The 14,246-nt window shown below is 60.6% G+C and overlaps 1 protein-coding gene across 1 annotated transcript in view; it reads right to left on the reverse strand.

Moving 5' to 3' along the window:
• ATP2B4 (ATPase plasma membrane Ca2+ transporting 4) overlaps positions 1-13,833 on the reverse strand; it is a 32,483-nt gene extending 18,650 nt beyond the window's left edge. Inside the window, exons 1-11 of the mRNA XM_026077111.1 lie at positions 13,638-13,833; positions 9,641-9,838; positions 8,461-8,718; positions 7,439-7,564; positions 6,703-6,828; positions 4,254-4,289; positions 2,489-2,650; positions 1,962-2,176; positions 1,623-1,865; positions 1,275-1,516; positions 634-868 (exon numbers count right to left, since the gene is read on the reverse strand). Of these exons, the coding sequence (XP_025932896.1) occupies positions 634-868; positions 1,275-1,516; positions 1,623-1,865; positions 1,962-2,176; positions 2,489-2,650; positions 4,254-4,289; positions 6,703-6,828; positions 7,439-7,564; positions 8,461-8,718; positions 9,641-9,838; positions 13,638-13,833 (2,037 nt within the window). The remainder of the gene's footprint in view (positions 1-633; positions 869-1,274; positions 1,517-1,622; positions 1,866-1,961; positions 2,177-2,488; positions 2,651-4,253; positions 4,290-6,702; positions 6,829-7,438; positions 7,565-8,460; positions 8,719-9,640; positions 9,839-13,637) is intronic.
• Between the last annotated feature and the right edge of the window lie 413 nt (positions 13,834-14,246).

The following is a 14,246-nucleotide window of genomic DNA, read 5'->3' on the forward strand; positions in this document are numbered from 1 at the left end:
GCCTGTCACGCAATCCATCAGATGGGGGCACTTCATCCGTCCCGCACGGCGGGTCGGCAGCAGACTCACCCCCCGCCGCCGCTCCGGCTGCGGCAGCACGTTGCTGCGCTAATGGGTTTATCTATTACGGAGCGGTGGGGGGAAGAGGATATTAGTGAGAAATTAGCAAATTGAATCACGGCCTCCAGAGCCAGTGCAGACAGGGTATCTGTAATGCAATTCCCAAGCCCAGATACTTCAACGTCTAATTAAGAAAAGATGTAAGGAAAGCAGGAGCACAGGGGGCAAGCTTCAAGATGTAATCAAAGGGCAGGTATCGGAGGGCTGATTGCATTAGCCCAGCTGCCTGCCCATCACCCTGCGGCAGAGGAGGGGGCAGCAAGCTGCAAGGGAGGAACCAGTTAGCGGAGGGGTGGAGACCAGTCCTGCCCTCCTCTAACACCCTACAGTGTCTCTGGTGTCTCTGTGCAGCTTTCAAACGAGTGTGGAACCACAATCTGGCTCATGCAGAGACCCCTGGCACCAGTGGGGGAAAACTCAGCATGGAAATACCCTGCCACCAGGTCCTTCTGCCTAGGTATGAGAGAGAAAYGTTGGCATCGGACAGCCACAGCTGTGCTGGGGCTTCAGTACCTCTGGCCGGACGGGGTCCTCTATCCCGACCACAGCGATGCAGGTCAGGTCGGACAGGATCTCGTTCTCACTGTCCCAGTCTGGCTCGGCACCAGCAGGGAAGTCGCGGAAGGCCAGGCAGATGGTCCGTAACCCATGGCAGGCCATGGGCTCAATCACCTTCTTTACCATCTCATCCCGGTCCTTTAACTTGAATACCCGGGGATCACCATTCTTGTCCAAGATCCTGGTGCACCTAATGCCAGGACAGGGAGGGGAGGTTAAAGGAGATGCAGCTGTGGCATGCGGCCTGCTTAGCAAGGTGCTCAGGAAACACCCAGCATTAATTCCAGCAATCCATTCCCTTTGTTGCTCAGCTCCCCATCTGTAAAATGGGGGCATCCCTCTGACCCATAGCTCCCTAGTGCTTTATCAAAGCCACAGTAAAAGAGTAAAACACTTTGCAAGGCAGCACTATCCCACGATCACCTGCTCCCTCCCTGCTCCACGGGGCTTGGCACACTCCATCCCACTGCTCCCCAGAACTTCTCCACAATGCACGGGGACCCGAAAGCCGATGAGCTCGTGCCAGAAGGCAGCACAAAGGCCCGTCGGACCAGGCAGCATGGGAGAAGACCCGCGTAGCAAGGAAGGGCGGTTACTTGCGGAGGATGATCTCGGAGGCTCCCTTGCTGTACATGCGGAAGCCGCTGTTCATGTTCTTCAGCACCGTGCTCATGGACTTGCGCACTGAGTTGAAGGTGTAGACCTTGTACAGCTTCTCTTCAGGCACCTCATTCCTCACGGCCTGGTAATCCTGCTTCAAGTCCAGCACAAAACCCAGCAGGGCACACTCGGTCTTGTTCCCCACTTGCCGAGGTAGCCCCCCTTCCTTCTCTGGTGGCTGGAGGGGAGAAAGGAAAAGCAATGCCAAACCTCAGTACAGCAGGAGAGGAGCTGCAGGGACAGGCCAATGGCCAGAGGTTGTTTGAGAGTAGGGTGGGACGCACCAGGATCTTGGATGTGTAGGCAGAGTTGACGGCAACACCAGTGACTATGAGGTCCAGGACCTTGGGCAGGATGGCTTCGGGGTCAGGGATCTGGCGGTAGTGGGTGTCTCCCATGTAGGCCTGCACCACGGTCATTCGGTTCATGGTGAGCGTGCCTGTCTTGTCCGAGCAGATGGCGGTGGCGTTGCCCATGGTCTCACATGCATCCAGGTGTCTCACAAGGTTGTTGTCCTTCATCATTTTCTGCAGCAGGCAACACAACCAGCATCAGAAAGGTTAGAGAGAAAAGCCCAACTTTCCTTCACACCCCCCAAGGATCCTGTTGTATCACAGCCTCACCTTGACAGAGTAGGCCAGGGAGATGGTGACCGCCAGCGGGAGCCCTTCGGGCACAGCCACCACTAACACGGTGACACCAATGATGAAGAACTTGACAAAGTACTGGATGTAAATGGGGGTGCACTCCGCCCGCCAGGGCCGGCCCTGCACCCCAAATGTGTCGATCACGAAGTACAGCACCAAGATGATGACTGTGATGGCTGACATGATGAGCCCTGGGGGAAGAGGCAGAGGTAGGGGTGAGGGTGTGCAAGCCAGTGGAGCCCAGTCCCCCGACCCACATGAAGCTGCTGCAGCACTTCAGCGCCACTAGCACCTTCCAATGCCCTGAGAGCATCGTCTACACAACAGCATATGTAGAGATCCAAGGCTGGAAGAGTCCAAGGAATTCCCAGTGCCCCTGCAGAGCTGGGGGAAGGGATATCCCTGTCCCACCATGCCATTTCCAGCAAGACCTCTGGTGAAGACCATGTGCCGTACCTCTGGGGTCACGGCTCGTGCTGGGCTGCACAGCCACCGCAACTCACCTGCCTTCCCGATCTGGACCGCCAGGCGTGTGAGCTTCCCTTGCAGCACAGACTTCTCCTTCTTGGGGACTTTCACTTTCTTCTTCTCCTTCTCCTCATTTTCCACCCCTTCCTGGCTCTTCAGGGGTTGGATCTCTAAGGCCACACCATCCTGAGTTTTAGCTACAGCCCAGGGCAAAACAGACACCACGTGTGAATAGGAGAGAGACCAGGAAAACCTCTCGGACACCACTGAGAAAGATGGTGGTGGGAAAGAGAAAACCCAGAGCAAAAAACATTCCCTGCAACACACACGCCTCCGAGCGCACGGAAACCTCGCAGTCCCAGGGGCCTCTCTAAGGGGCACTCTTCTACCGTCTACCCCACGGCCACAGCCCCCAAGGGATACTTGCACCCTGGGAGAGGGGGCAGGAGGTGGATTTGTGCTTCCAAAGTCCTTTAAATAAAGGATCCTCAGAGATGACACTGGACACTGCTATGGGCTAATTAGGACTGTCCCCAGCAGTAGTGACACCTCTCTACAGCAGTGGTGCGAGAAACCCCTGGCAAGGCCTTCGGGGTGCAGTCAGCTTTCTTCTGTCCTCTCCTGCAGGCTGCTTTACACCCTGCAGCACGTGCGAAGGAGTTGGGTCTGAGCCCCACCACAGACTCCGGTCCCCTTCGGTGTCCTGCCCCAGCAAACGAAGCACCTCGGCCCCGAAGCAGCGCCGTGACAGCAGGCGCTGGAGGCTACGGGACCTCCCTGCCCCGCTCGCTCTACGTGCGGCGCTGGATACCCTCCCTAATACCCTTTTGGCAGCTCGGCGGAAATCCCTTTCTACCGAGAGGGCCTGGGGGGTGAGATGAGGGGGAGGTTAGGCATTCGCATGGAGTTGACCGAAGAGCAGTGAACCAGCTCCTTGAACCCAGCCCTGCCAGCCATCCGCCGCGTTCGCTCTAGCGTCCGAGACTTTCAGCTGCTATAATTTGGCCTAAAAGCCCATGTCCTAGCCCAGCTAAAGGCCTGCACGAGGGAGACCCAGGTCGGCTGGAAATTTTGCAGAGGGATGGGAAGAGGGCGGAAACCTCCCCCCGCGAGTCTCCTCCGCAGCTGCTCGGGGCTGGGAGCGGCAGCGGYGCCCCGTTAGCGCCGGGCACCCGCTCCCCTCCCGGCTGCCGCCGCTCGAGCGTTAGAGGCACCCGGGAGGTCGCGGCTGCTTCGGATCGGACACCTCCAACGTTACGACAGACCCCGACACGGACAAAACACGCACCCGGACACAAGTCTGACGGGAAGGAGGGAAACTGCTGAGAGGAGAGAGAAAGAGAGGTGGAGAGAGAGGTGTGGAAATGGGTTTCCTCCACAGCCTGCAAAGAACAGGGTGAGAAACACGGGCGAAGAGACGCTCACGGAGTCGAGGCGGCCACGGCAGGAGAGGGTGCAACAGCCGCGCCAACAGCCCCGCGGCGGGAGCCGCTCAGCCCTCCCCACCGCCCGGGACGGGAGCCGCGTCTTCCCCGGCCGTGCCCAAACTAGACCCCGCAGCGGGACGGCGGTGACGGGCATCYGAAGGATTTGGAGCCACCAGACCCAGGCGGCGACCCACGTTAACAGGGACGAGGCTACCCCGGGAAAGGGCTGCGGGCACCGTTGCACCCTCTCCCGGACAAGGAGGCGAGAGGCCGCCGGAGCAAAGAGCACAGACTCATGAGAAGAAGGAAGAAGGAAGGAGGAATGCTCGGTAGTTAGTGTGGTGCTGGTTCAAAGGATGGAGAGGCTGGTTACCTTTGTTGCGATTTTCGGGGGCTCCCGGTTTTTTACCTGTTCAAAGAGAGAAAGGGTGGAGGGCTGAGCACACGGATCTCGACATTCCCCGTCCGGCTGGAGGGACCCTGCTCCGAGGGGCCGCGCTCTGCTCCGGTGGCCGGTCCCAGGGCCTCGGCACAGCTGCGGTCGCCTCCTGGATGCCACCGCACGTGCCTCCTGCCCTCGGCACCGGCGGCTGGCCAGGTCTCCTTGCCGGCCAGAGGGACCCTCCACCCCAGCACCACTGCTGGCGGCTGCAGCACGGGGGACGTGCAGGAGCGCTGGGCGCTTCCTGGCTCTCCCGAATGCTGTGTCCCCCTGTGCTTTGGGCTTCCCCATCTGCAAAGCACCTGCTAAAACCTGCTATAAGACGAGGAACGCCAGCGCTTCCGGCTTCCCGCTGCCATCGGGTGCAAGCGGATCTGTCCAAGAGATGCGGACCGGCCTCTGCCTGCTATCGGCACACGGTGCTGCACGGGGCCGCAGGGGCAGAGCCGCGGCGCTCTGCCTGTGTGCGTGCACAGCCCCGCGCACGGAAGACCCCGCTTGCCTCTGCAACACTGCCTTGCGTGACAAGGAGTTTACGCGCTAGAGACCTGGTTTCTCCTTCCCTCCATCGCACCTCCCAGCATCGCAGCGAGGGATGCGCCGGTGAAATCACCCCCCCCTCCACAACCTTTGCTCCCAAATTGAGGGCTGCCAAGGCTCCAGTGCAGGGCACAGAGCCAGGTTTGCCGTGGGGCTGAGTGACACAGGCCGGGGGCAGGGAAAATGCCAAGCACCATCCTCAAAAGAAACCACACCAGCACCAGAGCGTTTTTGCGGGGGAGAGCCCGTTGTTTGTTTGCTTTCACTATCCCACATCTCACCAGAGCTGCTGGAGACCTCAGATGTGGCTTCTACTCGCTGCAATCAAGGGAGTCCTTCTACCCTGCAGCACCAAGCTCCTTTCGCAACGGTCCTCGCCCCAGCTCCGCTCTGTCCCCTCTGACAGGGAGGGAGGAGGGCGGGAGAAGGGGGGCAGCTCCCTAGGTCTGCAGCGATGCTTCCCTGCACCTCCTAAACCCCCCTGCACGCCAGCAGAGGGAGATTGCCACCAGGAGCCAGTCTCACCCGTGCCCTAAGCTGCTGGTCAGCTCTAACAGCAGAGCCGTTCTCACATCTCACCCCATATCCCTGTTTTTACCTAGCCGCCAAGATGGTGGGAAACCCTAAGAGCTTTGCAGTCCCCAAACCACAGCTGGATACTCCGGAGCCAACCCCTACCCCCAAACTACCCCCACTGCTGCAGCTGGCTTCCTGGGCCCTGGCTGGTGGGCAGGGGCAGGCTTTCAGTGCTCCCTCATCCCCCGCTCGGAGGCTACCTTGCTGCATCCGTTTGGGAAGCAGATGCAACGCGAGCGCTGCTGCCAGCACCAGCCKCCCGCGGCGCCACGATCGCCTGTGCTGGGTGAGGAGGGTCGGAGGCAGGCAGAGCACACGCAGCCCGGAGCCGAAGCGGCTGCCAGGAGAGGCCCCGCAAGCCTCTGTCCCATCTGGCCTCGCTTCCCGGGCAGGGCTCCCCGGCACCCGGGGACGTCTGTGCACCCAGCGCAGTGGCAATGCCAGCTTGCAGCTCGTTGCTGCCAACTCTTCGCGCCTCGTTACTGCCAACACTTTGTGAGCCCAGACCCGCAGAAGAGGGACGTGGGGAGACGGAGGAGCACAGGAGGTTCCCAAACCTGGCTCCAAACCCTTCCTGATTGAGAAGGACTGGTGCAGAGCAGGGAAATAAGCAGCAAGAYGTGACAGCCGAGGCAGGAAGCTATTCAAGTCCCAGCACGGCTGGGAACCTCAGCCCARCTGGCTGCTCTCCTATCCTCCACCCAACAGGCACATAAAACCCTCCTTTCCCTCTTCCCATCCTCTGCACTTTGACTCCTTCCCTGTGTAGCTCAGGGGACACCAGCAGACATGTTCAGCAAAGTCTTCAAGGCGCTGGATGGACTAACATCYTTCGGATAACCAGGACTCACCTTCCCCCCACAGGGTGGGCAATGAGCACCATGCCAAGGCACTGCTGGGCATCGCTCTCAGTGACTTTTCCCTCTGGGCCTTGACCCCCACCCTGCAACTCCAGGCTGCAGCTGGCTAGAGAAGAGAGATGAAACCATGTCCTAGAGGAGCTGAAGAGCAAAGGAAGGAGCCGCAGTCTGGGTGCACAAGAGGGTTTTCTCATGCAGCATCTTCCCTAGGCTGCAGACCAACAGGAGCAGAGAGGGATTCCCCCGCGTTGTCTCGGAGCTCAGTGTACCTGCCTGGGTCGTGTACTAACACACAACTGCGTCCCGTGGACGTGGCCATAGCTTGTTGCACACTGTTGGATGCTTCCCAGGGTGGGAAGAAAAGCAAAAGGAAGGGAGAAAACAGGTTCAACAGATCTCCTTACCTTTCTTCACCTTCTTTTCCTCATCTCCTTCTCCTGCACCCAAGAGAGTGAAGATGATTCCTGTCTGTGAGTTTATACCCACGGCAGTCACTACCATCCGTCCAGACCCCTCCATCACGTGGGTACCTAGCACAACAGGAAAGCCATGGTGGGACAGGACATCATTACACAGTTCTCAGCTCCTTCCAAAAACACAGCATGCTGGCTGCCTCCCAGACTAGGAAACAGGACATGGGAGTAGTCACCTCTCCATCACCAGCACAAACCCAGACCAGCCCTGCAGTGACCACATGGGACTGCTCGGCACCTTGCAGGAGGGAGCTGAAGGAAGTTTCCTTCCTCAAATGTCTCCTTCCATGGAAGCTCAGAGCTGCCAGGCTCACCAGCGAGCAGGGCTTCCCATGGGACACAAGGCCTGGACAAATGGAGACCTTGGAAATGTGCTACTGCAGTTTCCAAGTCTTCCATGGTATAGAAACTCCTTCAGGTCATGAAGCAACAACAGAGCAACATGGTTTGCAGTGCCACAGGCAGGTGGAAACTTTCTAGAGCCATCCATCCATCCATCCACCCACCCACCATGCGGGTTTGTTCAGGATCAGGATCCCATTCTGACTGATTCAGCAACACAACGGCCATGCTGCCAGGCTCAAGACTTCAAATCAACCTGAAACCTTGTGTTTTTTTCACACAGGTGCTGCAGATATGGGTTTGGTTTTCTGGCCAAGAGCCTCACCTGACAGTAGCATGGGGTCTTTCTCGAGGGATTTCTTGACTTGGTCTGATTCCCCAGTCAGTGAGCTCTCATCAATTTTCAAGTCGTTCCCTTGGATCAGGATGCCATCTGATGGCAAGAGGTCACCTGGAAAGGAGGAAAGAGTCTTAAGGATCAGCCCAGACCTGGCAAGTCTCAGCTCACTCCTTGCTGCAGTGTCCTAAGAGGAGGATTCCTGCACTGCGAATTTTGAGTCTTTTTGCCAGTCTCCGACTAAATCTAGATGGAGAGGAAACAAAGGCTGGATATTAAAGGATGATACTTAATAGCTCTAAAATATTGACTGATATATAAAAGCATTAGTTTTGAGGCCCTTTGCTCAGTAAATCAGTCAGCGCTTTCCCATATCTGCTTTACTGAATCAGTAACATCCTTCCCAACACCTCTTGATACATTCAGACTGTTACAGGATCACATCATCCACCCAGAGAGGTGGAAAAAAACCCTGTGTTAAAATCAACACCAGGTTGGAACAAGCTAGTTCCTTTTGGGAGTTTGTACGGAACAAGCATACCTCCTGGTAAGCAAGGAGAGGGACCTACTTTAGCCCAAAGGCTGCCTTTAGCTGCCAATCAACCTCTTTTGAAAGACACCTTGCTAAAGGGATGCTCACCAAGGACAGAGTTATGAAAATGAATCATTTTAAGAGACCAACAGGTTCCCAGAGCAGCCCAAAGCAAATGTTCGTGCGCAGAGCCCAGCTCAGCACTGCCAGCCTTGCTCCGGCTGCAGCCAGCAAGACAAGCTGAGCTTTTTTTGCCTGCACAGGAGCATCTCCCACAGCTCCTGGCCAAGGCATGCTGCGAAACGGCACAGCCCTAGAGGAATAATTGGAGAAGACAGCAGGAGCCACATTTCCCCTCAAGGCAAAATGCCTGGCAAAAGCAGAGAGAAGGAACCGACGTGCCCCGAGACGGAGGAGACCCCAGCCAGCGGCCGGCGGCGCCTGCTCGGCTCCGCACGCCACCGTCGTCTCCACTCACCGTACTTGATCTGTGCGATGTCTCCCACCACGATCTCGGCCACCGGGATCTGAATCACCTGCCCCTTGCGGATGACCGTGAATTTCTGCTCCTGCTCGATGCGGCTCTGGAGGCCCCGGAACTGCTTCTCCTTGCTCCAGTCATTGAAGGCGGTCACCAGCACCACGATGATCACCGAAAACAAGATAGCGGCTCCCTCGATCCAGCCGGCCTGCGACTCCCCCTCGTCCTCCACGCCACCCGCCGACTGGCCGCACACTGCAGTCAGAGGGGGAAAACTCAGCTGTGCCGTGAGACACCTGGTATCTCGAGTAACGTGCACAGACCAGAGCCTGGAGGATGCTTGCTCTGACCTCCCCGCCCTGAACAGGTCCAAGGGCTGCCCCTGCTCTCAAGAGAGGTGTTTTGTTTTTTGTTTTTTTTTTTTTGGGGGGGGGGGGTGTTAGCTTTTTGTTTTTGCCCCTGAAGGCATTTGGGAGTTTTGCTCTTTTGGTTTTAGACACAGGCTGACCTAACAGTGCAAGGGTGGGGAGCCAGGGTGACTGGGGTCTTTCTCCAGTTCTAGCACCCTCCACCCCTTCCTCCGCTGCGTGACCTTGGCATGAGTCATCATCTCTCCGCATCTCCGTTTTCCGGATTGCTGCCCCTGCCCAACTCTTCCAAAGACACTGAAATCCTCAAGCTGGGGAAGAGAACAAAACTTGCCCAAAGCCATGCGGCTAAGAAGGGCACTCCCCAGTTTGGGGGGATACCAAGGGACAGAGCCATGCCCCAAGCCAAGAGGGAAGCCACGGGGGACCTGGGAAGGTACCAGAGCAGACGGACCCCTGGCTTTCATGCATCCTTTGGGGAATTGCGATGAGAGGCCCTGAGCAACGCCGCAGTGACAGCTATGCCCAGACGAGGGCATCAGCGCAAGGCCTTTGACACGGACGGGATCACACCAGGGACCGGCCCCACAGGGAGAAGCCACCACTTAAAAGGATGAGCAGAGGTGGCTTAGCTAAAACGCACCACCAGCGCCCATCTTCCCATGCTGGGCTGCAAACTACCTGCATCCGCAGTGGAGATACCCCATGGGGTGACCCCCCAGAGAGGTCCCTGCTCCCTGATGGCTGGCCAAGGTGGCTCCCAGAGGCCACATCTCCCTACAGCGACGCGGGGGACCCTGGGGACTCACGTTCGTTGTCGCCTCCCGGTGGGTGATAGAACGACAGGCCCAGGGAGATTATGGCTGCGATTTCCAAGATGATCAGTGTGACGTCCTGAAGTGCCTCCCACACTAACTGCAGGAACGTCTTGGCCTTTTTGGGAGGAATGAAGTTCTGGCCGAACACCTGCCTCCTCTTCTCCAGATCGGTCGGGTTCCCGGACAGGCCTGCAGAGGAGAAAGAGAGGAAGATGAGAGCTGGCTCGTGCATCTCCATGTACCTTCCACTGCTGTGCAAGAGGCTCCCACCCCGGCATCACGGTGCTGCTGTCCCTGCAAGGCTGCAAGAGCTGGAGATGCTGTCAGGGACCAGCTGAGGCCGCGTGAGCCCCTCAGGCAGCACGGCGCGGGTGGCGTGGGGTCCTTGCCCCAGGCCCCGTTAGCAGGGCTTTTGCTGCCGACCCACTGCGGCTCCGACGAGCCCCTGGGGCCGACAGCACTGGGGAAGGACCCGCAGCAATGAGAGCGCGAGCTGAATCGCCCCTGCCTCTCGCCGGCGCTGCAGCCGAGCGAAGCGCCCGCGCGCCAGTTAATGCCAGTTGGCACTGGCCGGCTTGTTTACATGCTGCATCAAATTAGCCGTAAATCTGGCACTGAGCATGGAGCTCGGAGCTGTCAGAGCCACCTGATCCGCTCTCCGCTGCCAGTTCAGAGGGAGAAGCAGCCGCCGTGAGCGACCCGGCGCAGCAGGACCGTCTCCGAGCTCGGCCGCGGAGGTACCGCCCCGGGCACCATTGCCGAGGGACGCCGAGCTCCGCCGTGAATGCGGCACCATCCTGCAGAACACACCGGCTGCAGGGGGCTGGGGCAACGAGACCAGACCAGCACCCGACGGGAGCTCGTGGAGGGGCACACGGGGTTTTTCCCCACCAAAAGACGGGCAGTGAAGGTCTAGAAAGGAGCCAGCCAGCCCGAAGGGCGCCGTGCAGATGGAGCGGTACATGCCGCTGCGCACCCTGGCCGCGCACACTGCAATCCCGCACCACGGCATGGAGAAAGGGGTGCAAAAAGGGACCCCCAAATTCCTTCCCGTGGGGCAGCAAGAGACTGCGGAGTGCGGCAGCCCCCTTGAAGCTGGACTGCTTCACGGCCCCATGTCCGCAGGCCAGCAATGAAGCTATGGGAGATGGGAATTCAGCCTGCCCCCTCCCCAGCCATCCTGCTCCCGATGCCTTTAATGCCTTAAAGCCGTTAAACAGTTTGGGGCGGCCCTGCACCACCTTAACCGAGGCGGGCGCCGAGCCCTCGTGCTCTCCACCTTAAGAGCGCCCGCGGGCTCCCACCAGCTCCCGAGATGCACCAGGCAGGGCGATGCACCAGGCAGGGCAGGGTGGCTGCAGCGCCTGGGACAGGCCCCCCGACACGGGACACGTCGCCGTGCCTGGAGCCGCCTGGCAGTGCCGCAAGCCCCCCCCAGGCGAGCGAGCCCTGGTTCGGGGGGGCGGGACGCCTTCCCACCGACTCGGCTGCATCCCAGCGCGTCCGGGCTGGGAGGAAGAGGCAGGACGAAACACGTCCCTCCCTGCTCCGCACCCCCCTTTCTCCTCTGACGAAACCCCGCGGAGGCAGGGAGGCGACGCGCTGGCAGAGCGGGCCCAGGCGTCCCCACCCTGCCGTGACGGGGCCGGCGGCAGCCTGGGATCTCCCGGCCCCGGCAGCCTCCCCGAGCCCAACCCATGCGCGAACGCTTCCCAYCCAACGTCTCCGGCGGGACGCATGGAAAATATCGCTAACAGCGGGCTTTGACTCACCCCGGCGTCAGGACCGTGGAGGTGTGGCGTGGGGTAGCCGTGCCCGGCAGGCACCCGTGTTCCCGCAGGAGGACGGGAGATGCCAGCACAGGGGCCGGGGAGGCTGCCTGCACCCTACGACGCACCCCGGCTCCCGGCCACGGGATCTGGCCTTCCCCAAAACCCATCTCCGAGCATTCCCCTGCAGCCATCCCCTGCCCTCATGTGACAACCGGGCTGGAGAGGGGAGTTTCTCCCAATGCACCCACCCTCCCGTGCAGCCCCTGGTCCCACTGCACCTCCCCTCTGCCCCACGGCAGCTTCTTCCCGCTAGAGCATCCCTGGAGCCCTGGAGGTTCATCTCCCTGCGGGCACTGGTCCACCGCTCTGCACAGGTCTCTCCTGCAATCCCACCCGGGTACAGCCATCATTTTCTTTCTCATTAGCACCTGGAGCTCTGGCTTCCTCCCAGAAGAGCTGGGGGCATGGGAGACCCTCGCAGAGCAAAAAAAAAAAAACCCCTGCTTTTTGGTAGCAAAGTCAGGCTTTGTGCAAAGAGTCCCCCAGCCGGGCCGGGCTCCTTGCCGCAGCTTGGCGGGGGGAGGACGGGGAGCCGAGGCAGGAGCCCCAGGAGCTGCTACCGGGAGCGGGTGCACCAAGGCGGCGTTTCTGCCATCCTCATCGCCCAGGGGAGACAGGGAAGAGACACGCTCTGATCCGTGACTCACCACAAGAGCCTCTGCTTCGCAGCCGCTGCCGTCACACGGCTCCGTCCCCACCGCCCGGCCCGACGCGGCTCCCAGCCGGGGGGACCCCTCAGCCAGGGACGGGGCGACGGAGAGGCTGCAAACTCAACGCCCTGCAGCAAGGGCTGGGGGAAAGGGGCTGCCCCACTAAAAGCCCCTTTGGGGGGGGGGGGTCCCAAAGGGGTCCGGGGCCATCGGCACCTCTTCCAGCAAGAGGCAGCGGTGGGATCAGCGCAGAGGCTGCAATGCCAAAACCTCTCAGCGCTGCCGCGCCGCCCCGGCCCCCTTCCTCACCCGCCGCCTTCGCCTGCAGACGTGTCAAGGCAGGTTGTCCGCCCTCGGCTTGCAGCTTCCCCGCCCTGCCGGGGCTTCCCTCGACCCGGCCCCGTGGCGGCGTCACGCCGCGCGGCGGCTCCCTGCAAGCGCCCGGCAGCCCTCGCTCACGGGCCGGCGCCTCCAAAGCACGAGGGCAGGGGGGACGCCGGGAGCAACAGGAGCTCAGCAAGGCATAGGGATGCGATGGTTGGTCCCGCCAAGCGCTCGCGGCCGTCCCAGCCTCAGCATCCGCCGCAGATGCGGGGGACAGCGGCACGGGCCAGAGCAGCGGTGGCACCGCCGCAGGCTGGTGGGGGAAGATTTGGGCCTCGAAGCAGCATTTGGGAACAAACGGGAGCCCGTGGGTTCCTCCTCGGCGAGAGTTTGCAGGCCAAGGTAGAGCCTTGCGGGTTCGCTTCCCCCTTCGTCCCCTCCCATCCTGCCCCTGAAAAAGCGTGCTCACCACTTGGCAAGGGAAAATGCATTGTTTTGCGGCCTGGATTCGGTATTTCCACCGGGACACCCCCCCTGCTCTAATTACATCCCGAGATTGTCTTCCCTGCCCCCACCTTCCCGGTCCCGATCGCAGCTGTGCAATATGCTAATCCCATGCTTTCGGCACTAAGAATAACCGGCAAGTTTTCAGCGCGCAGACACATCCAGGCCCCCCCGTCCCGCGGAGTCGCGTCCGGCCAGCGCCGCTGCCGGCCCGGGCCGAGCGGAGCGGCGGGTTCCTCCCCCCCCCCGTGCCCCTTTCGATGCCAAGACGTGCGTTTCCGTGCTCTGCCTCCCCGCCAAGGCGGCCCGCGGCAGGCGCTCCCCAACCTTTGAACTCTCCTTCCCCCGTGTCCCACGCAGCCCCGCAGCGAGCRCCGTGAATTATTAAACGGCGGCAGCGCTGGCGGACCTCTTGTTTTCTTGTACGACGCAGCATTAGGATAAGGGACCATCTCCCACCGGGCTTGCGATCGACACCTGGCGCAACAGGATCCCGCTCACAAGCTCGGCCCCAAACTGGTCCTTCCAGCCCGACGGTCGCCTGCGATAGCTGCTCAGCACCCTCCAGGCACAGCCTTAAACCCTGCCTGGAGGACATCAACCAGGTCCACCAGGCAGCGGTTCCCACCTCACCCTGCCCGGCACGCGCGGCGCCGGAGCAGCGCGGCAGCCCCTTACCTTCCACCGGCGACGTCTTCAACCTCTTGCAGACGTTCTGCACGCCTCCGTACGAGTCGTTGAGCCTGGCGACCGCCTCGGCGCTCCTCAGCTCCATGAGGTTCCTCAGCTCCATCACGGAGCAACCAAAGTCCCCCTCATGGTTGCCTTCGGCAACCGAGTTCCCGGGGTGGTGGTCAGCCACGTTGTTCGTCATCGTGCCGACGCGGCCGCGCTCGCGGCGGCAACGCCACGAGAGAACGGGATCCCGGATCCTAGTTTTTCGCCTCCGTGCCGCGAGGGTCCCGCTGGGGGACGCGGGCGATCCTGGGCGGCGGCCCCGCTCTGCAGACGCGGGAGACGCGGCGGGGGCGAGCGGGCGCTTCCTGCGGGAGCTTCCCAGGTGAAGCGGGTGCCTCTAGCCAAGCCCAACTTCTCCGGATAAAGGTGTAAACAGGATGTGCATGTTACCGTGGAAGCGACCTTAGCAACGACCAGCGTGCATCTCCTGGAGAAGGAGGAGGGTTCCCTGGATACCACAGCAACTGGAGCTGCAGAAACAGAGATGCGGAACAAAAATACAGTCATTAGGAGGCCCAAGAGGCCGGCTAATAAATATGCATGCCCCAC

This window comes from Apteryx rowi, unplaced genomic scaffold, assembly GCF_003343035.1.
Source record: "Apteryx rowi isolate R43461 unplaced genomic scaffold, aptRow1 scaffold_45, whole genome shotgun sequence".
Taxonomy (NCBI): domain Eukaryota; kingdom Metazoa; phylum Chordata; class Aves; order Apterygiformes; family Apterygidae; genus Apteryx; species Apteryx rowi.